Raw genomic sequence first — 22,135 nt, forward strand, 5'->3', positions numbered from 1 at the left:
TATACACCCAAGCAAAGCTGAAGGATGAGCCACTTGATGAAGCAGAGGAATTGAAGAGCCTCTGCCCTGGAGCTGACTGTGCTTGGAGTGGAGTGGGGCAGCAGCCAGCTGGCCTTACCTGGCTGAGTGTGCACTCACATCAGGCAGCCTCTCAACACAGTTCAGGAGCCATGAAAGCACCACATGACTCTGTGGAATGGCCAGTTTCTAATCATCACAGTGTAGATCGAGTTTTAGCATTCTTTTGTTTAATTTTGAGAAAGATGAGGCACTAGTTTGACTCTTATTGGATGGATGACTGCATGTATGTACAGCACATAATTTAGATTGACTTACAGTCAGGGGTACCAAATATCTTTGAGATGATAGTGCTGTCTTTCTGAGTGCTGGCCTGCTAAATACAGGGGCCATCTGATTTGTCTTGCTTTCATGGAAGCTTGCTAGATTTGGACATACATACAAAACAAAAAGCCTTTCAAGTTGCTGGTATTTGGAAAAGGATGTGCACTTCACATATTGCCGTAGTGGAGAGGAAAATAAAATAGTTGGTGCTAATATAGTCAATTGTTTCTTTGATAAATACAGTATGAGCTCTTAGCATGAGAAAGATGTAGTGATAGAAAAAAAATCTATCTAAGTAAATAATGATGATTTGATACTGGTAATCACAATCTGAAGGAGTCCCAGATTTCTTCGCCTCTTGCTGATGCATCTAGTATTGCAAAGACAAGGCAAATACACTTTTATTTTCTTTTATTTGTTCAGCAAAGACAAAGTTTCTGCATAGTTAAATTTCACTTCCCCAAGATAAAATAGCTGTTATTCCGGATGGCTGGTAAGTGCTTTGACACTGCATTGTTACTTGTGTCAGTGGAAAAATGTTGTTTCTGGAGAGCAAAGAGATGGTGATGCAGATTTTGAGACTCAAGCTAAATCCTGGTGTTTAGGATGCAGGTTCTGTGCTCAGGCACATCCTCTGTGAAAGCTGGGGAAGTGAAAGCTGGGCTCTGCAGCCTGCCATGAGCACCTGTGCAACTGCAGCTCAGCATTTGTGGGTCTGTTTCTTGGATTTACCATTTGGACAGCAGTCAGATCAAGGAGGTGGCCACCAGAATCACATAAATAAGCAACCAGCAGCAGTCTCCAATGCACATCCTTGCAGTTCAGTTTCACCCTGGAGACAAGGACCATTCCTGCAGGGCTGTTTGCTGACTTTTGTGGGCTTCCCTCGAGTGTGCTCTGCAGCCTGTGCTGTTCACTGAGGGAGGACAGTACAGTTGTGCCTCCTCTGTGCTTCCTAACATCATCTCCTTTCATTTCTCAGATTCTTCTTCCTTTATTCTGCTTTTGAGCCTTGGCTATTCGGAGCCTTCCCCCGTGACATGATTCCTCTCAGGCTTTGGTTGGCAGACACTTGCAAAGCTGGCATTTCCACTCAGTGGCACATATAAGACAACATTTCTGCTGATGCTGATTCAGCCCAGCTGAGTTTGGCTGTGTTGGCAAGAGCAGTGGCAGAGAAGGAGTGCTGCCTGACATCAGGGCTGCACTTCGCTGCAGCCATCATGTCACTGAGAAGATACCAGAGCCTTTCTGTGATTTAAAACTCTGCCCAAGTGAATGTGTGTTCACTGAAGCAGTTCACTGTTTTGCTGTTCTTGCTGGCTAAAAGGCTGTTGTAAATGCCTCTGGGGATTATCAGGAACTTAGCCTGGTGTGAGAAGGGTGGCGTGTATGTGTGGGCTGAGGGCAGTTTGTTGCATGGTACGAGGCTTTAAAAAATACCCTATGGAAAAGCATTGTTGCAGCTAGCTGTGGTTTAACTGAAATTGAAGTGAGTGCAGGAACAAGGGAAATACAAAGCTGGTCTGCAGCAGTGATCAATAGAAGATTCTTTTCTTTCTCTATTCTTTTAAAGTATGCTTTGCTTATTTTTCTCAAATGGCAGTCGAGTGGTTGTTCCCTGGCTGATGGCTCTAGGGAAAGGGCTTAGGGTAGTTTGTGGAGCTCAACAGTGGCTGTTCTGGCTGCAAAAGGAGCACTGGCAGCAACTTCCAAAGAGTCCTGCTGAGTCTGTGCAGCCCAGATCCGCTTCCAGTGCTTGTCATCCCGGGGTTTCTGGGGGGTTGCATTTTTTGATGAGGTGTGAGGAGGCTGTTTGCAGATCTGAGACATTCTTGGTTTCTCTAAAATGACATGTCATCATGTTGGCATGTAGTAACACTGCTCTTTGATGTAATAGGATGATGTCGAACTAAAACATCACTTTATTGTGGTATACTGGTCCCCATTTGTTGTTTTTTAGCAGAGTTTGCTGTCTGAAACGAATCGTAGAAGTGGCTGTGCTGTGAACTTTGTATCTTTCAGACCTTAGAAAATGCCTGTCATTCACTGTGCTCCAAATGAATTCAAAATACAGGAGAAATACCATATCATCTTTCAGAACACTATGGCTACATCAACATAACTAATAAAACCTGGGAGATGTCAGTATTTGCTATTAGAAGAATATGGATGCAAAGAGGAGAAAAGAAAAAAGTTAACACCTACTATCTCTTAAAAAAAATAAAAAAGGAAATCCTTTGTTTCTGTAAAATGTGGCATCTCTCTACAGAATTTTCCTGATTTCCATCGTTACAGTGTCCTGGTAACTTCTGACCTACTAAACAGATTTAGCCAAAGCTTGGAGTTACCAGCCCTCTGTAAGTTACATTGGGGTAAGCACTACTTTACCCCCCTCAGTCTCATCTAGACATCAGAATTAAGGCCTACTAAAGGCTTCTGATTTTTTCAAGTGAAAAGTCATGGATAAAAAGCATTCAATATCCTTAAGCTGTTTAAATTTATGCTGTTACTACAGGCCTTTTTTCCTTGGTTTTATTTTCAATTCTTTTATATATGTAACTTTAAAGCATTCTGAAAACAATCAGCAACAATTGCAGCTTTGACTAGCAGCTAAATTAAAAGAACTGATGGGCTTCCCTGCCTCTTCCTTTGTCTTGGCACGTTTGCTTGACTGCAGGATGCATTCCTAACCCTAAAAAGCGTAACTTTTCAGTTCTGCTGGGTGCAGTGAGGGCCATTTTCTGGCTTGCTATCCATCAGAGCAGGGAAGGCTTTCACCTTTTATTTCAAGGAGGAAGAAGCCGCTGCGCTGCTTTGGAAAGAGGCTGGTTAGTGTGCGTGCAAAGCTGCTGAGAGCCGTGTGCAGGCCAGGCGCAGTCGGGCTGTCCTGTCATCGTGCACAGCTCGCTGATTAGCGCACAGCAGCGCTTGTGATCTTCTGCAGCGCTGCTTCCTTCTGCCCCTCATCAAGGCCCAGTGAGCACAGACCGTGACAGGTAAAATCTTCTTCCAGACCTCAGATGCTCCCATACAAAGAGCCACGCTTAATCCCTGGCCCAGTGTGTAATTTAGTGATCTGCGTGGTCATGAATTCCAGGGATATATGGGCAGGAAGCGCGGAGCAGTGTGGGTAGCAGAGCAGGCCTAGAGAGTCATTTAGGCCTTTGTTGTATTGTGTAGCGAGGGATTTTGGGGACAATGAGACCTGTCTGTCAAAGATTAAGCAGACTGGAAGTGTGGTTTATACCAACAAATGAATGAAGCTTTTTGGAGTGTTAATACAGCCACGTAGTAAATGTCCAAGGACTTAAACATACAATTTATGTGATGACAAGCGACATTGGAATTGATCATTTATTCGATATACCTTAGCCGGTGGGAATTCAAGTAGGTGGAAAGTTCATTTCCGTCCTTACCTCGATCAATATGCAACACTTACATATGACGAGTGAAAAATCCTGGTGTTTTTCTCTCTGAGACTTTGGTTTGAAGTTATTTTTGCTAATTGCAGTTTATTCTCTGACACTGCCCAGTAAACCAGCCACTGACTGACTGGCGCTTCACGTTATCAGGCGCTGCAGTAAAATTCTGCCTGGACCCGCTCTGCTTAAGCCTCTAGAGATAACTGGAATCTCTCCAAATGTTATGTTAGTAGATTTGCAGACCTCTACTACTCTCCACTCATGCTTTGGCTTGTAGATTTCCAAGCAATGTATAGATGAGAATTCACAGGCTCCCATTTTTCCCTTTAAAGTGAATTGTTTACATGTTTGCAAAGCTCCCCTCGGCTCTGCTGTGTAACAGGTCTCCGGGAAGAGGTTTTGTTCTAAATCTGCTATCTTCAATAAGCATGAGATGGTTCCCATCTGAGTTTGAAATCTTGACCAATTTTATCTGTCCCAACAGATACTTTTGGTTTTAGCAGAACCCTGTGCAAGGAAAGCTGCTCAGACCTTTCTGAAGTGCCAGGAACATGCTGGGAAGGCTCTGGGAGGCAAAATGTAGGGGAAACTGCTTGCAGGGAATCTATTGTTTGCTGCTGACCCTGTACTGGCCAGATCTGTGCATGGCCTACTTTCCCTGCCTGCCTTTCTAACTAGAAGCATCCTTTGGGGCTGAATGACCCTCGTGGATAATGAGAAGTTTTGCTGTGTTTCTCCCTTGTAAACAGAATGTTTAGCTTGTAGAACATGGTCTGGTCATTGAAGTGGATACTTTTTCAAAACGTGCAGAGGGGCTTTTTTGTCCTCGTTGTTTGTTTTGTAATTTTTTTCTTTTCCAGAGAAAGAGGCTACTTTATTCGCTAGCTGATTAATGTTATACATGATATGGTAGTAAGTCCTGGAGGCAGTCATGCTGCATATATCACGTGCCAGGCTCAGACTTGCTTTCAGAATTACATTGTACTCAGCACTAATTTGGTTGTAATAGCACAAACACTGAGTATCGGACAGGGGAAGGGACATAGCAGTGCATCAGTAAGAACAAAGGGAAAAAGACAAGATTGTTTTTCTGGAACATCGCTTAACTTAGGGCAATTTATAGATACACATTTTCTGTGTAACAGTGAAATGCCATAGAATAATTAGATTAGAAAAATAATAGGACAATCCAGTATGATAAAAGTGAGCCAAAAAAGCAGTCATGAGATTGTTGACCAGAATGGGTTAGGCTGTGGCTTGGATGGCTAGCTAAGCTTGGAGGAAAAGCTCAGGTTTTAGATTCAGTTATCTCAGCATTTTAGACACTTTTTCTTCTCAGGAACTGGAGACAAATTAAGAAAAACTCCTAGAAGCATAAATGGATTCAGACATTTAAATCTGCTTTTAGAATAGCAATGTTACACTTGGGATCCAAATCTCTATTGTTCATATTCCAATGATTCACTTTGCATTCTGCAGAAACACAGAACACAACAACAATAATTGAAGAGTTTCATTTAATTATGATATTATTACCAACTGAAAAACCACAGCTATGTTTTAATCCAAATATGAAAGGAAACCTGTATTATTGTAGTTAATATTAAGTAGTCTCTCTAAAAAATTCACATCAATATTTAATTTATTGCAAAATGCAGTAAGACAAATGTCATTGATATGAGCAGCCACATTACTGACTAGAATATCTGCAGATAGACAAAGAGTAGAAAGCAGAGATTGAGCACTTTTTATGAAGATTCAAAGGCAAGCTGTTAAATATGAAGATTGTTCTCTCAGTTGTTGATTTTGCAGCATTTAAACCAAGAGAAGTTGCTCTGTTTTAGCTGGAATACCATGAGATGGTTGACAGCAACACAGGAAACTTCTGTAAGAAGTGTGAGAAACAGGGAGGTAACAGCTTCAGTAGAGCTACTGCTGCTAATTAATAATTAATTAATATTATGTCATCTGTATCATCCACAGAGCAGAAGGGGCTCTGTAGCTCCTTTTCCTTATCTTCTTCACCCACTTCTGGGTCTGTTCCTTATCTCTGAGTACTTTCCTGATCCATAAGTGAGGGAGCAGGACATGTCTTGATTTCCAGTTCCCAGGCAGAAAGAGGAAGGTAGCCAGGTGTGGGTATAATGTGATATTAGAAATTGTGAGCAGCTTCCATCCATCCATCCAATCTGCTAAGGAATATCTGAACTGGGAAAATGCTGGTACAGACAGTCGCTTCCTGCTAGGTCTGCTGTTTGCTCTCATCCCTGTTTGGTCTCTGAGGAAACACTAACTTTTCATAGCTTTGCTTGCAAAGGGGAATTAGACTTTTTTTTTTTTTTTTAATTTTTTTTTTTTTTTTTTTAATGGGTTTGTTGTAAAGGAAGGAACTGGAGAGGAGCCCAAAGCAAATTAACAGATCTGGACCCAACGGACCCTGCGGAGGTTTGGAGTCTGTTGGGCTTCAGCATGTGGCTGAACCCTCCCTGCCTTCCGAGATACAATGTCCTTTTAATAGTCTTAACAGGCCTGACGCTGGCAGGATTTCACTTGTTCAGTACACTCCTTAATACAGCTAATTTTCTACTGACAACATTTTTTTGCAACAATGAATCTTCTGTCACTTGAGTCCATGAGGAAGGCAGCTTGGAAATGCCAGCCAGAGAGGGAGGGAGCGAGTTCCTTGTCACTGTTCACTTAAACAGTTCTTTAGAAACACATTGAGCTTTTTTGGAGTTGTTCTCTGGGGCGCTAGGGGTAAGTGGAAGGGGAAATAACACAACACTGCGTGTTCTTTCCTCATGAGCTGAGGAGGAAAATATTCTGCATATGCTACCTTCTCTACTTTCCTGCACAGCCATCAGGAGAATGGAAAGAAGTTCTAGGGAAACCCTGTGTTTTCTTCTGAAATAACTAATTCTTTTGTATTAAAATTCAGCTCAGGGCTTACTCTGTTGTCAAGAGATATACACAATACTCAAATTCTCTTCCTGCAATTAAGGGCAGGAAAATGTTATGACAGCTGCTGTCCTATGTGAACAGGTCAGGGAACTGTAAGGGCTTTCTAAAACATTTTTTAGAAATTAGGCACTGAAGGCTTGAGGGAGAGAATATGAACTGAGGTTGCAAAAGACCATAAAATCTCATAAACCATTCAAACCTTTGGCTGTACTGTGCTCTTTTGTTAAATAGGCAAAAAAAAAAAAAAGCTTAGTTCATAAGTAAATTGAAGTCAGTTAGACCTCACTTGCTTTAACATTTTTGTCAAGATTTCATAATCGAGTACTTCAATATAAGCCCTATTTTTTGGAGTGTTGATGAGTGTAATGTAGTGCCAGAGCTCCATGAGGTGCAGCAGCAGTTCCTGCCTATGTTACCTCCTCCCTCATGTCTCATCTCCTCAGCTGCCTCTAATTCAGGCTTAAACATGTGCCTGCATCCAGAGGAGTGCCTGTTGTCAGCCCCATGTGCTGTCTACATGAATTGAATTCATCTGCGTGTGGAGCTTGTATTGCTCTGCCAACTGAAACACACAAAACGGCCCTGAAGATACCAGCCAAGGTAGCAAAAAAAAAAAAAAGCCTTTGCTGTGGCAAATAGCAAAAATTTCATCTCAGAAGACCACGTATCACCTGAGACTCATGGCCAATTGGCTTAAACAAAGAGTGGGTGAGCTGGGGCTTCAGGGGTGATCACCTCTGCTCTGGTGATACTCTGCAGTGCAATTCATCAGCATCTGCTCTCTGCAAATCTTCTTTTTCTGCTCAAAAAAGGCGTCATTTTGTCTCATGATCATGAAAAAGGCAAGTAAATGTAATTCAAATATATAATGTAGCTCCTTAAAAATCAGCTTTAACTCATCATTTTCATGCATTGGTTATTTGTTTCATTGAAATACAACGTAAGTCATCGCTCTTTGTAAATCCTGCTGCTTGCTCTTTATTTTAGAAAATCCCCATAACTCAAATCTTTCTGTTCCTGTACTGCCCATCATTGTGGGGTGTTACCCATGGCTCCCCTCCTTTCCATAGCTCAGCACAGATTCATTCATAATTAGTTATTAATTAGCAGCAGTAGCTCTACTGAAGCTGTTACCTCCCTGTTTCTCACACTTCTTACAGAAGTTTCCTGTGTCACCATCTCATGGTATTCCAGCTAAAACAGAGCAACTTCTCTTGGTTTAAATGCTGAAAAATCAACAACTGAGAGAACAAACTTTATATTTAACAGCTTGCCTTTGAATCTTCATAAAAAGTGCTCAATCTCTGCTTTCTACTCCTTGTCTATCTGCAGATATTCTAGTCAGTAATGTGGCTGCTCATATCAATGACATTTGTCTTACTGCATTTTGCAATAAATTAAATATTGATGTGAATTTTTTAGAGAGACTACTTAATATTAACTACAATAATACAGATTTCCTTTCATATTCGGATTAAAACACAGCTGTGGTTTTTCAGTTGGTAATAATATCATAACTAAATGAAAATTTCGATTATTGTTGTTGTGTTCTGTGTTTCTGCAGAATGCAAAGTGAATCGTTGGAATATGAACAGTAGAGATTTGGATCCCAAGCACAGGAAGGCAGTGCATCTCTCACAGATGTTACAGCCCACAAGGGCCTTTCATGTTATCTGTGCTCCCTGTGCCTGGAACCCTTCCACAGGAAAGTTCTTATCTCACTTGGACATTGCACAACATCAAAGCAAAAAAGCAGTCAAAGTTAAATCATGCTTTTTTTGACTTTTGTACGTTTTTCCTAATTGCTTCAGGAAGTCGTGAAGTATAAAATGGAATAATTACTCTCAGTTAATATTGAGTCACTCCTGGCATTTTCCATGGTGGGGAAAAACGACAGTATGTGGTCTCTTTGTGTGTTTTAAATAGAAATAGCAAATATGTGGAATTGATTGGATCAGGATGTTTCATGAAAGCTTTTAACTGGAAATCAAGCATTCTAGGGAACAAACTTTTCATAGATTTAAATATACAATTGAAAAATAAAGATATTCTTAAAAATTCCCTAGGGTTCACATATAGTTCTATACTTATAACGTGGTAAATCATCCATTGCAACTTTGTTACTGAAGTATGGGATTCATCAGATTATTTGTGGAATCAAATTTAGTAATTTTTTAACCATTAAAAAAATAGGATGTAAAATTATATATATATACATATACATGCACAGACACGGTTTTTAGCACCAAGATTTTCTACTTGCAGTCATGTCTAGTCGGGCTTAGTTGAAATGACAGAAGTATTTTTTGAAAATGGCGTTTATCTCATGAATTAAAATTTAAAATTGTTATGAGACCCAGCCTGCAGCTGCTCATTACTACATTAAAAGATTGGTCCTGAAGTGACCATAGCAGCCTTGACAGTCGGCAGTGTGAGCATGCCAAAGGCTGCTTTGCATAAACAGAAAACTTCTGAAAGGCATTGTGAATACTAAAGAATTTCACATGGTACATGAAAAAATTGTCTTTTGTTAAAATTAAATGAAAAAAAAAATCACCCTAATATCCTTTCTTAAACAGAGAACAAAACAGAAAAAACCCCAAACAATAGCATTTTTGGGAGGATGCTGAATGAAGCAGGATTGTTGCACAGGATTTTTTTCTGGTCCATTATTTCTGTGTCCACATACAGTTTCTTGTGTTCTTCTCATGCTGTGTAGGTAAAAAGCTGTGTGTGTAGAGGAGTAGTGAATCATATGACAGAAATAAAGGAGCCGTTTTTACCTTAGGACTTCCCCAACGTTTTTAGAAGAAAAACTGAAGAATAATTTTCTTTAAAAGTACAAAGCATTTTTTCAGTAGGGAGAATAATTACTTACTCTGGAATGTGAGCAGGGCACTGGATACCTGACCTGTAATTTAGGAAAATAGTGAAGGGGTTTTCATCAGTAATTATTATTATTACAGTAGGTCTCTGGGGCCCCAGTTGAGAGCAGGACTCTGTTGTGCTACTCACTGTCTCTCTAGCAAGGGAGAAGCAGGAATCTTGCTGTGACTTCGGGGCAGAGCCAGGAGGAGGGAGGGAATGGAGCTGGAGGTTGAAGGTTGGCTGCTCGCAGTGCTCACGGCTGCCTGTCACTGGCAAGTCGCCGGCAGAGCCCTCAGCTGAGATCCCTGTAACTTTTGTAACCTGGTGTCCCTCAGCAGAGAGAACGTCCCTGCTTCAGATGGGAAATGCAATTTGTGGGTGTGAAAGAGCATCCAGAGGGAGCAGTCCCTTGTACAATTCCTGTCCAGCAGGAATTGGCTACATGGATCTCCCTCAAAATCCTCAGGCTTAGGGTGTGCAGTGTATGAGAAGATGCAGTTTTAGGGCCAGAATGTAATGAGTGAATGGCTGGCTGTTAGGTTCACCTTATGTACTCAAACAAGCATAAGGTGCTCCAAGCTACAAAGCTTTTGCTCATGAAGTAAATATTTCACTAATGATCTTTTGTGTCAGTAAAACATGTTCTATTATGGGGAAAATGATGGGTGAAGGAATAGAGAATGTGAATAAGACCCTTTTTAAACATTTGGTCACTGAATTCTCATAGAGAAGAAATGACATGTTGGTCTCAGAAGACATGAACATATTGAAATTCGGTTGCTCTTTTCACACACAGGACCTTAATTTGCTTAGAAAATGAATAGTGCTTTGCTGCTTGAAATATGGCAGCCTACAAATTTACTAACAAAAATAGGAATCAGTTCTGCCCTTCCTGATCAGTAGTATTTTCTGCTTGGTTACCAGAGCTGCTGGATTTATATTAGTGGGTTCCACTGTTCTTTTTGGTGGTGAATCACTGAGTTAGCATTCAACAGTGACTTAGGCCAGTTGAATTGTTCCCCAAGTAAGTATGTATTGGGTTTTTGTCCCAGAAATAAGGGGAGTATCCAGTGGCTCCATACCACTTCCCCGTGCGTTCCTTTACACAGTGACAAACCAAATAGATTTACACTTTATTCTCCAAGCTCGCAGAGGCAACGGGAAATAAAAGAATGCTTGGAATTTGCAATGCTATGTGTAGCAGCTCTGCTTCAGTGGGCGAAAATTTATGTGAGGTATTAGAGTTGGCAAAAGGGGCAGGGACAGCAGAGAAACTGTCACGTGTTGGGTTGTGCAGTAGCAGAATTCCCATCATTACCCACTGGACAAGCCTTTCCTCATGACACCCTGGGGCACAGATGAATTTAAAAGGGTGTAGGGAAGTTGCAGAACCTTTTCCATCTTGAGAGATGCTGCTATGAAATTATACTTTCAGGCTTTTTGGTTTTACTGCCTTCTGCAGTGTGGTGACTCAGAAGCAATGGGAGGTTCCTTTTCTGGGCATTTTTTGCTCTTGCTTGCCCCACAGTGAGAATGGAAAGCAGAATGTCTGAGCCAGTGTTTGTGATGGTTTGCAATGGATATGTGTGTAACAGAGGTACATATGATTCGTGCTGGACTTGAGACACAAACTTGGTCAGAATCCAAAATGAAAATGCTCAGGTGTATTAAAAAAATAATGCTATTTTTACCAACATCGTATTCATTACTGACAGGCACCTCATTTAGTGCCGCTGCAGTGTAAAAACCTGGTGCACAAATATGTTTGAGAACGTAGGTCGTAGATCTCAAATATATGAAATTCTAGTGGGCATTTGAGAGAATATTCACAAATCACAGTAATTACACTGGCTTTGTTATTGCTTGGTGCTGTCACTGCTAAGAGATGTTTTATTCTTTTTATCCTTTGGATGAGTAAGAGCAATCCTGGTGCTAAAGCACAGGAAAAACTAGGTAAGGCTGAGGTCAGACAGAAGCTCCACTTGGCATTGAGCTCTGCAAGCTTACCTTATGGTAAAACCTGAGTCTTCATTGTGCTGTTATCCCCCCATTGCTCCTGCATGCCACCGTGCCTGCTCTTTATAATGCTCTAATCTTGGAACAGTTCATGGGAGTGCTGCTGGGTGACGAAAATACGGCTTTTTTAGCAGCGAAGGCAAGTCCTTTGTTTCAGCATAGAAAACATGATTTCCATCCATACAGGCTTCAAAAGAAACAGTGGGAATTCTTGAGAGCCTGATTATCATGGCATAATCACATTATCAGAGAGATTAGAAGCACTTTACTGTGTCCTTATGCTTTAGTGACACTCCAAGGCACTGGACAAAATCTTCAAGTGCTGTTAAAATCTTTCTTATAGGGCACTAATAGAAGAGAGAGTTATTTATCTGTGGGCCCTGAAATCACAGAGAACATATTTAATTTGCTCATCCAAACACAGCAGAAGATGCAGTTTCTGATCTTTACACTCCAGTCTACATATATTTCTCAGAGCCACCTGCCACAGGGCAAAACAAAAGCCTCCTAAAATGTTAATTCCCATCAGTTCCAGTCGTTGTGAAACACTGTCATTAACCAGGCAATCAAACGAATGGAATACAGGAATATTAGCAATTCAAACAAATGAGGAGTTCACTGTGTGTTTTCTCTACAAACCTGGTGGGCTCTTGGATGCCATTTGTTTTGTGAGAGATAAGTAAGACTGGCAGTGCAATGTGCTCATTTTTAGGTTATTCCTTAGCACTGCTGTGTTGCCTTGAGGTAAAGAGTCCACAGCCCATGCTTTGTAAATGAATTGTTGCCTGAAAGCCTCTAAATTGTTTGTGATTATGGGAAATTTAGTCTCAGCTTTAATTTTTTTAAGTGAGAGCAAAGCACGGGATTTTTAACATGTTTCTTGTTGCATATGGTTGCCAAGGACTACTGAAGCTTTGGGGATTAATGTTATGATTATATAGTTTCCAATATAAAGGATTCCATTGATAATTAGACCAGAGTGAAGAAAGCTAAAAATAATCATGGTAAAAGCCTTTTCAGATGTGAGTCTGTGCCTCTGGAAGTGCACACTATGGACAGTGTCTAGACAGAAAAGGTATGAAATATCAAACATGCACTTGACCTCAGTTAAAAGGCCAGGATGAAACAATCACAGCAGAAAGAGTGATATGGGAGAATTGTTGCAGTTAAAAGAAAACCGCTCCAATGCTGAAGGCACGTGTAATACGGGAAAAAATATTTTAAACAGGTACTAAAAATGATCCTGGGAAAAGAATTTTAAAAATCATGTACAGTTTGTTCTGCTTTGCTTGATTTTAAACCTGTAACAATGCATTTTTAAATTAACGGTAAAAGTCTTTTACCTGCCAAGCCGTGGAGTCAGGGCTTTGCATGTCTCCAGCTGAGATTACTAAAACACTTGCAGCAGGGAGCTGCATTCCTTCTGCTCTTTTACGGAGTTAGGGAAGTACAGGGGAAACGCACTTCCATGGACATGAGAATTAAAAGGAGGGGGGCATTATGTGGTGGGATTATTAAGGTGTGGTGGGATTATTAAGGTGTGGTGGATTTTTTAACTTCCTCCTCCATTCTATTTTACCGTAAATCTTGATTCTTGACGCGATTAACTGTGTAACCCACGGATTGTCTTGCCGGTAGAAAGCGTGGCACTTTCTGCGTGTTCTCCGGGACCTTATCCCGGTGCGTTTCACGTTCTCCGGCCGTGCCCCGGGAGGGGGATGTGAACGAACGTGAGTTTGAAGGCGAGCCGGGAGCGGGCGGTGCCGCGCAGGGAGCGGGCGGTGCCGCGCAGCCGGGCAGGGAGCGGGCACGGCCGGGGGCGCCCGCAGCGCTGCCCCGCGGGGACCGCGCCCTCTGCCGGCCGCGCCGCGCGCTGCAGCCGCGCCCGGAGCGCGGGGAGACGCGCGGAAAAGTTCGGGGTGTGCCGAGCGCCCAGAGAGGTGTCAAACTGCGGCAGAGGCTGGGTTGGAAAGAGTGATTGCAAAGGAGCTGGTGGGCATGATGCACTGACTTCTTTTTAATGTGTCCTAGGGTCGGCCAGGACCGATTGGGCTTCAAGGGCCGATAGGAGCACCTGGATTTACTGGCCCAGAAGGTTTGCCTGGAGCAAAAGGTGAGAGAGGAGCAGTGGGCCCTCCTGGACCAGCTGGGCAGAAAGGTGACAAGGTAGGCTCAGCTGTGGCTTTTCTGTCCCTGCAATAATTCTGGTATGTATTTTTGAGTGAATAAAGATAATCTCAGGCTATATGGCCAGAGATAAAAATACAGTGACATTTCGACGGTATCTTTAGAGAATTGTCTGCATTTCTTTTTGAATGAGAATACAGATGTTAAAGCTGCTGAACAGCGTAGCCACCCTGGTGGGTGACCTACAGCCTAATGAGTATTGCTGTTGCAGGTAGTGTATCACTTCACCTGCCCAGGGGCAGAGGGCTGTCATTCACACTCTGTTCAGGGAGACTTGGGGCTGCTGCCTGGGTAGAAGATCCTGAGCCAGTGTCTAGAAAAGCAAAGCGAATGGGTGCTGAACAAAATCTGCAGTTGGGTTTTGCAGCTGCAAAGTTATTTCTAACAAAAAGAACACAATAAATAAACTACATCATAATAAATGGAGTAGCCCATAAGGTGTAGGTGCCAATGAATGCAATGTGCAAGACTGGAAACAATTTCTTTGCACTGAAAAAATATCCATTTACTCCAGAACTGTTTCTACTCCCTGAAATGATACATATGCAATACTAACATGCCACAGGATTCTCTCTCTCTCTATCCCTTGTGGGAGAAATATATTTTACCTTTCCAAAGCAAAAATAATTTAGGCTGGGTATTCTGCTTGCCTTCAGTCTGTTTTGCTACTATCCAGAGCAGAGCAACAAAGTGTGGTAATTACTTGCATCTTGGGCAGTCTGAAGTTAATGCAGTTGTCTGCATGTCTCTGGGGGTCCTATCCAAATATAGACAGAATAATATGTAAGTTTTGTTGAAATCCTTGGAAAGACAAGGGTTAAATTTATAGCAGATTGTTTATTTTCCCCAGATGTGCAATAGGAGATTATATTTTTACTTTAAATTTCCTGATTAAAACATTCCTGGAGCACTCATTTGGCATCCAGTCGAGCTCAGATGCTCAGTTCACTGAGCCCTGTGGTCAGAGAGAATCTGTGTGAGATAGTTTGCTCCTTTTGGTTTTGAAAGAAGTCCAAGACTGAAAGTGTAGGAGTGAAAACATCTCACAGGTAACTGAAATACACGGACCAATAAAGTGAAATATAACGTGTACTCTTTTCCTTCAGGGTCCAATGGGAGTTCCAGGATTTCAGGGCATCAACGGGATCCCTGTAAGTTTGCATATGTAAATATAAATCTCCACAATGGTGATCACAACTAAAAGCACCTGAAGATGATGGGATTGTCCTAGCACGTGCATAGTGTACCTTGCAATTCCTTGCTTCTATCTGGAGGAGAATGGCCTCGTTTGTTAATCTCCCTGGTGATTCCATGCTGCTTTGTAAGACAACAGGGAGTTGATACATATCAGAAAGTGAGTCTGAGCTACATGGGGATCGTTTGCATGATTGATTAGCTTTTCTTTCAGCACCATGTTCCCTCAGCACTGCTAAAAACCACTGCATCATAAAATCATAGAGCTGCAGAATTGAAAGGGACCTCAGGGAATCAAGCAGGCATGATCAGCTGTGCTTCAGGTCATTTTTAGCATTTGTTTCCTAACCAATTCTTAAAGCCTTGTGATGATGGAGACTAATTTGTGTATTAGAAAAGCTTTGCTACTGCCTAACCTCAGTCCTTCATTTCTGCAGTTTAAAGCTCTAAGTTCTCATGTTACTGACCAGGGACACAGAGAGAAGATTGTTCACTTTTCCTTTGTAGTAGCCTTCTTGTATGTAGTGGCTGTTACCAGGTCTGCCTCAATGATCTTTTGCTCTGACATGAATGAGAACAGTGATGAGAGCTGAGGCGCTCCAGACAACCCTTCATTCTCTTCTAGGTTCTAGTCCTGGTTTAGATCAGGTGACAGGTAGGTAACCGCCTTCCCTGACCATCAGGAACTTTTTGTTTCTTTCATTCTTTAGAACTTCACATTCTAGAAACAGTTTACAAAAAAAATATGTGCCTAGAGTGTTTTGGCCAACTTTCTTTTGCTTTGGTTTCTCCAGTGATTTTTGCAAAGGTATCTTGCTGTATCTCAAGGGAAATTTGACTGGATCAGCTTTAGAAGTTGCCCCAAACTTCCTTGCTCTTTCTACACTATTTTGCTCATCCTACTTTCTCCTACTGATATTAGAATTATTTTTATTTTCTTGATGACATTTTTCCATCCTGTGTGTCATTGTACCTTCAGACTATGCTCATTCTCTTCCTCAATCTTCCCTTCTTTCTCAGATGGCCAGGAGCTCCAACAATTGAGCTGTGTTTTCTTACTTCCTATCAAAAACTGATTTGTTGTGATAGATTGGCTGAAAACACACATTTGGCCTTGTAAATGAGCTTGTATGATTCCAGTTCTTTCCTGGCCCTCCTCCTTTAATCCCCCTCTGCTCATCCTTGCCTGTTTTCTCTCCTGCTCTACTCCCTTGCTGCTATTTTTTTTTTTTTTCTTCTTTTACCACCAGCCAACTGCCTATGTCTGAAGAGAACAAGCTGTTCCCATAATACTTAATTTAATTGAACACACTGTGGGAACATGCTGTTCTCAGGGTATTTTTTCAGACGAGGCTCTGGAGAAAGGGGATTCCCAACAATGAGGGGAGGCAGAGATAGAGCAACAGCCATTGCCAGGCAGTTGGCAGTGACAGGAATTCCAAGGAGACAGCAGGGGAGGCAAATGAGACGATTCAGAGCCTCCAGCATAGGCAGATTTACTCTGCTTTGCAACATTCTGCAGGTGGGTGAGTGGGAAAGAGGATTGTGCTGGTCATGAATAGCAAAGTGCTCAGCACTGTCTGTCTTCAGTGCCACAACTGCAGGGCAGAAAAAGGGGAAAGAGAAACTTGTTGATACCGTTTACATTAAACCCACTGAGATAAATGCTTCCATTGTAGGGTGAAAATAGCAACCTGCGCTGCTTGAGTAAATATTTTTACTTTTGCCATTACATTTCAGGGTAGGGAGTAGCTCAGATTTTTTTGGTGACGTGTATACAAATATAGGCACTTTATATGGATGTGTGAAATGCAGAGCAAAGCAGAGAGCACGTGTGTGAGAGGGATGGGAAAAATAAAAATGTACTGCTGTCTCTGCACATCCAGATATGAAGAGAGATTCTCCGTAGTGTGCAGGTATGTTAGTGTGGGCAGGTGTACTTCAGTCATGGCTATGGGCAGGGCCATTATTCCAGGGGGAATCCCACTGCTGACATTAAGGGAAGTGATATTCCACAGAGTTCCCTTGGGGAGTGCTGGTGGCAACTAAATCACGTTGTTGCAGCTGGTCTGACTAATCCCTTTAACCTAGTAAATACAGCAGCTACATGTGTTCATTGCTAGACTTTCGTATGGGGCTGTAGGAGAGGCCCTCAAATCCTTAGCCCTACTTGGGAAGTTTATTTTTTCCTATAGGACAAGATTCAAGGACGCCTCTGGCAAAGGCTGGAACTGAGGCTGGGAGATGTATGCAGCATTTCATGAACTGTCCAAGGAGTTCTAGAAGGAAATATTTTTATGATAAGTGAGCCCTTGCCTGTGACATGAAAGCCAGAGCTGTGTGAAGTGGCAGTTTTGTGACCTTCCTAGGGTAAATGCAAGCACTTGGCATGGCTGTAGAAAGGCCACTTGCCTTAGCAACCCATGAAACTGTTCATTCAATTAGTTTTGTATTCATCCTTAATTGCATTTGTTTCTCTGGTTTTAATTATTCGTCCAGCTCTCCTGATGGAATTGCCTTTTCCCTGTTTGATTTAGAAAAGAGCCCCCTTGGGATCCCAGTGTCAGTGTACAAGCAAGAGTCAGATAAAGGAGGGCCCAGACAAGCAGTTCAAGTTTCCTTATCTGTCTCACACCAAATGCCTCCTTTTGTGAGCAGAGAGCACAAGCATCTCTCCATTCTGTGTTTTAACTCAGACCCGTAAACTAATCACCCTGACACCTATAAGTAAAATCTTCTGCCTTAGTCAATTGAGGTGCTTGTGTTCGATTGCCAAAACAGGAATTAGAGGAGGTGAGAGCAATGGAACTGTTAACCAGCACTTTTTCAGGTCAAAACAGCTCTTTAAATCAGTATTTTAAACCCCTGGGAAAAAGGTCCTTTTAAGGCAGGACTTAGCAACTCTCAAGGAAGTCAGTTGTGGGTGTTCAATATCTCCTCAGATAAGGGTCTTAAAACAAAATATTATGAGCTCTGATAGCAGATTAGCTTTAAAGTAGGAAATCCTGTGGATTGTTTTCCTGAAGCAAAAGACACAGAATGTGTGTGTTTGCTTGTGTGTCAGCCTGTGTCATGCTTTGGCACGGAACCACAGACATGGATGCCGTGGGATTAAGTGACAGGGGCACAGGTTTATTTAGCACACTCAAGAAATCACTGTGATCAGCACATTTTATGTCCTCTCTCTGTGAGCCCTACTCACATTTTAAGAGGGTACCCAAGCCCTTTGTGCCTCTTACAAGCTGTTCTTGGTCTGAGAGTTAGGAGATCTCACCCAAAACCTTTCCCAGGGCATGGCTCAGCCGGCAGCTGCCTGCCCTGGGCTGGCTCCTGGCCAGCACGAAAGCTGCAGCAGCCTGGCTCCCTGGTGTCTCACTCTGAGGGGCAGATGTTGGCCCTTGCAGCTTCACTAAACCTTGCAGCTGGTCATCCCCTCGTGCTGTAACCAGATACGTGTGCACCACAGAGCTCCTGGTTTGGTTGATGCTGTAAACAAAGTGAGAGACCTGGTGGACACTGACAACTCGGGCCTCTGGCTCTGCAGTCACTGCCTGTCCTGTCAGAGACTGGATGCTCTTGGCTATGAGATCCTGCGTGGATCAAATTAATTAAGTCATTTCTAAGAGAAAAATATAAGTGGTAATAAATTGCTGCTTCAGCCTACTACACTTGCTTCACCAGGGCCTGGCAAGTCTCTGCTTGCACCACATGTGTTTATTTTGACAAGCAGACTAATCACCAGAGCAACTGGTACTGTTAGCGTAGTGGTCTCTAATGCTGTAGGATGACTTCATTCCATTCCTTGTTAAATCTCAAATTTATATTTGCCTGGGTGAGCTGCCTTAATCGTGTCATTGAGACACACTTGACATCGATTCAGTTTGTACCTTGTTGGCTGACAGAGAGCAGATCAGGTCTCTCTCGATTTTGTTAGCACAAATCTCAATGCAGTTGCCAAATGAGCTGGACCAAGGGCTTCATCTGACTGAAAGCTAACCCCACTAAGAAACAGAACAGTTATTTCTCTGCTGTGTTTGTTTCCTGCTCTGCCAGCACAGGGAGGAGGTATGTGTGGGTAAGCAGCAATGTGGAATAGCCTGGCAGCAGCTGAGACCAGTGATCAGCTCCAGTATTTAGATAATTATGGCCTAAACTGTTCTGCATCCTTGAGAAAATCACTCTGCTACTGTGCATCCTGAGCTTCCTGTCTATAAAATTAAGATTATAGCATTTCCACATTTCTCCAAGGTATTTAAAGATCCTAGGATAAAAGGCTTTACATTACTGCGAAGTTCTCATTGAGTTTCATCACAGTATATGCTATTGGCTTGAGCTGGGAAGACCTTTAGTGTTGCAAATGTGTTTTATTTTAAGTGTCAGGCAGGAAGGATTGTTAATGTTCTGCTTTATCTCAATTTTATCCATGTTTGTTTTTGCTTTTTTTTCTTTTTACTTTCCTAGTGTGAGTCATAACTTGCTTAGTGCCATATCTTAAGGACGAATCTTTGGGATCAAACAAAAGTACTTTTGGGATGAGTCAAGATCACCGTGTACAGAGCAGGGAGAGAACTGTCAAGTTACTGATACTATCTCCTCAAGTTTAGTTTTTCTTCTTGTCTTCAAACAATGCTGTTGAGTGCCACAGGACTCATTTATAGGAGAAGCAGTATAGAACAAGGAGCTGCCTGACACTTGGGCATTGGGACTGACAGTTCTGTCTTTCTGCCTCCTGCCCTCACATACTCATATGGCACAGAATAAAAACTACCTGAAGTCCCAAACCTTGATCTCCTCTGCACTAGTACCATGCTGAGTAAACTCCAGTCAAATTAGCAGTGCTATACCAGGGCAAAAGACGTGAAATCGGAACTAGGTACAATTGTATTTTGTTCTGCTTGATAAATAATCGGCCTTTGCAAATACTTTTTTAAAAATGTTGTTTGTTTAATTGGCTCTTTCTCCCAGTTGCTTTGCCTAAAGTCTTATGTTTAATATAACAAAGCTGTTCTGCTTGAATGGCCTGATACTGGAGCTTTAACATCTGTTGATCTATTAAAAGAAAGAATCCACACTGGAGAGGAAGAGAAGTCACTGAAGCTCCAAGCAGATTGGAATTATAAATGCTCGGTATTGTTGAGTGTGCCTCTGCCCTTGCTTTCACACAGGCAGCCTCCATCCCTGCTCTCAGGTGCACCCTGTGTGCTGTTTGACACTGCTACACTCCATGTGGCTCACCCTGCTCTGGGATGAGTACTGCCCTTTTGGGACCTGCTCATGCACAAGTTATGTACTTCAGAAAACCATCCCTTGGAGAAAAAGGTAATGGGATGAATGCAGCCAGTGTTCCAGGATTTCACCTCTAGGGAGGATAAACAAAGCTGGCTGAAGGAGCTCGTTCTGTTGCACTCTGCCATACGCTGAACGTGCTTGGGAGTTGTGCAATTCTTCTGGTCTGTGTTGCTGTTTGGAAGGAAGATCTCAGTTTCCAGTGGACAACAGTATTTCTACCAAAGTGATGGATCCTGTTGGTCATTCTCTCTCTTTCCCTTTGCACAGGGTCACCCTGGGCAGGCTGGAGCTAGAGGCCTGCCCGGCCTCGATGGCTGCAATGGCACCGCTGGGAGCCGTGGCATTTCTGGACCAGACGGGTTTCCTGGCCTGCCTGGACTGCCTGTATGTCCCAGCCCTGATGGGCTGCTCTCTGGTCACTAAAGCAGGATTTGCTTTTGGGGACACTGTTGGAGAAGTAACTGCCAAGTACTTAGGAAGAACCCAAATAACCCCAAGTTTATTAGAGTTGTTAGAGCTCAAGTTTCTCATCCATCCTGAGGATCAAATGAAGATTGTGTGGACAGAATCCCCTCCCTCACCTGCTGCCATTGCTGCTTTGGGTGCAACCCAGGATATGGGTGGCTGTCTGGGCTGTGAATTTACACTGACAGCTTTTCACCCAAGTCTTTCTCCAGGGCTGCTTTCAATCCAGGCATTGCCCAGCCTGAATCCGTGGTTGGGATTGCCCCCACTCAGCTGTGCTTGGGGGGGTTTACATGGGCCCATCCCTCAACCCTGCCACGGTCCCTCAAATGGCATTGATGTGTACATGAACGGGGGAGTTATACCTGTCAAACAGCTTCAAATAGGATCTAAGGTTGTCAAAGACCTAAAATGAAAGGGAAATCTAATACAAACAGGAAAATACCAGAGAAAATGTTTGCAGAATCTTGTTTTCCTAAAGCTGCAGGAAGTCTTTAGTTCTCACAATAGCACAGCTTCTCTAGCAAAGCAGCACTGGTACTTCTACAGTTAGCTGGAGCCGGTTTGCCTTGTTCATTATGCTAATTAGAGATTCTTTCAAAACTAGAGCAGTATTTTTTTAAGAAATTTAGTTTTTACTATTATTTTTTTTTAATCAGGGTCGTCCTGGCCCAAAAGGCCTTAAAGGAGAACCTGTTTTTGCTCAAGGCAGTCTTAAAGGAATGAAGGTAAGACTTGTCATCACACAGGAGAACGTGCAGCACATGAAACTCTGATGTCCCACAGGCTGCAGGGCTGATACTGCAGGTTGCATTGCTCATGGTGTCAGTCCTGGGTGTCTGAGTGCAGAGCTGTGGACATACTTGTGTATACCTTGGAATAACTTCATTAATGACAGCACAGAATACTCCCAGAACCTGGAACTGCTTGGTCTTTGAAGAGATTTTGTTCGTCCCATACTGGGATTGCTCATCCTGTTACTGTTCAGTGCATGTTACAACTACTTCTGTGAGATTCCAGCTGCATCTCAGTGTTCCTTGTACTGGAAGGTACTAGAAATTTATCAGTAACATTCTCAATTTACATATGTGCTTCATCAAATATTTAAAATATTTAAAAATTCGCTCTGTGATATAAGGCCTCTCACACCGACTTTGCTGGTCAAAATTAGGAACTCTTCTAAAATTCTATCCATTTTATATAAACACTCATAAGTTCATAAAAGTTAAATAGGTCTTTATTAATTTATTCTGTATTTATGGGAAATAAAGATAATTTCATATGATGATTATATGCTTTTGCATATTTTATAGCAGTCATATAGTAAGAGTTTTTATAGTGTATTTTTAGTGAATTTGTAATTTTGATTTTTAATGCCACCTTATTTT

At 42.3% G+C, this 22,135-nt stretch overlaps 1 protein-coding gene across 2 annotated transcripts in view; it reads left to right on the top strand.

The window, feature by feature from the left end:
- Window positions 1-22,135, top strand: part of COL4A6 (collagen type IV alpha 6 chain) — a 97,528-nt gene that overhangs the window by 45,788 nt on the left and 29,605 nt on the right. The window contains exons 1-5 of one of the 2 annotated variants that reach the window (XM_040083752.2): window positions 7,437-7,570; window positions 13,644-13,778; window positions 14,906-14,950; window positions 20,550-20,666; window positions 21,407-21,475. In XM_040083752.2, coding sequence (XP_039939686.1) covers window positions 7,556-7,570; window positions 13,644-13,778; window positions 14,906-14,950; window positions 20,550-20,666; window positions 21,407-21,475 — 381 coding nt within the window. In that variant the 5' untranslated portion in view covers window positions 7,437-7,555. Of the gene's footprint in view, window positions 1-7,436; window positions 7,571-13,643; window positions 13,779-14,905; window positions 14,951-20,549; window positions 20,667-21,406; window positions 21,476-22,135 lie in introns of those variants that run through there. The other variant, XM_040083750.2, reaches the window with a different exon arrangement.

The sequence above is a fragment of the Hirundo rustica genome, chromosome 21, assembly GCF_015227805.2.
Source record: "Hirundo rustica isolate bHirRus1 chromosome 21, bHirRus1.pri.v3, whole genome shotgun sequence".
Taxonomy (NCBI): Eukaryota; Metazoa; Chordata; class Aves; order Passeriformes; family Hirundinidae; genus Hirundo; species Hirundo rustica.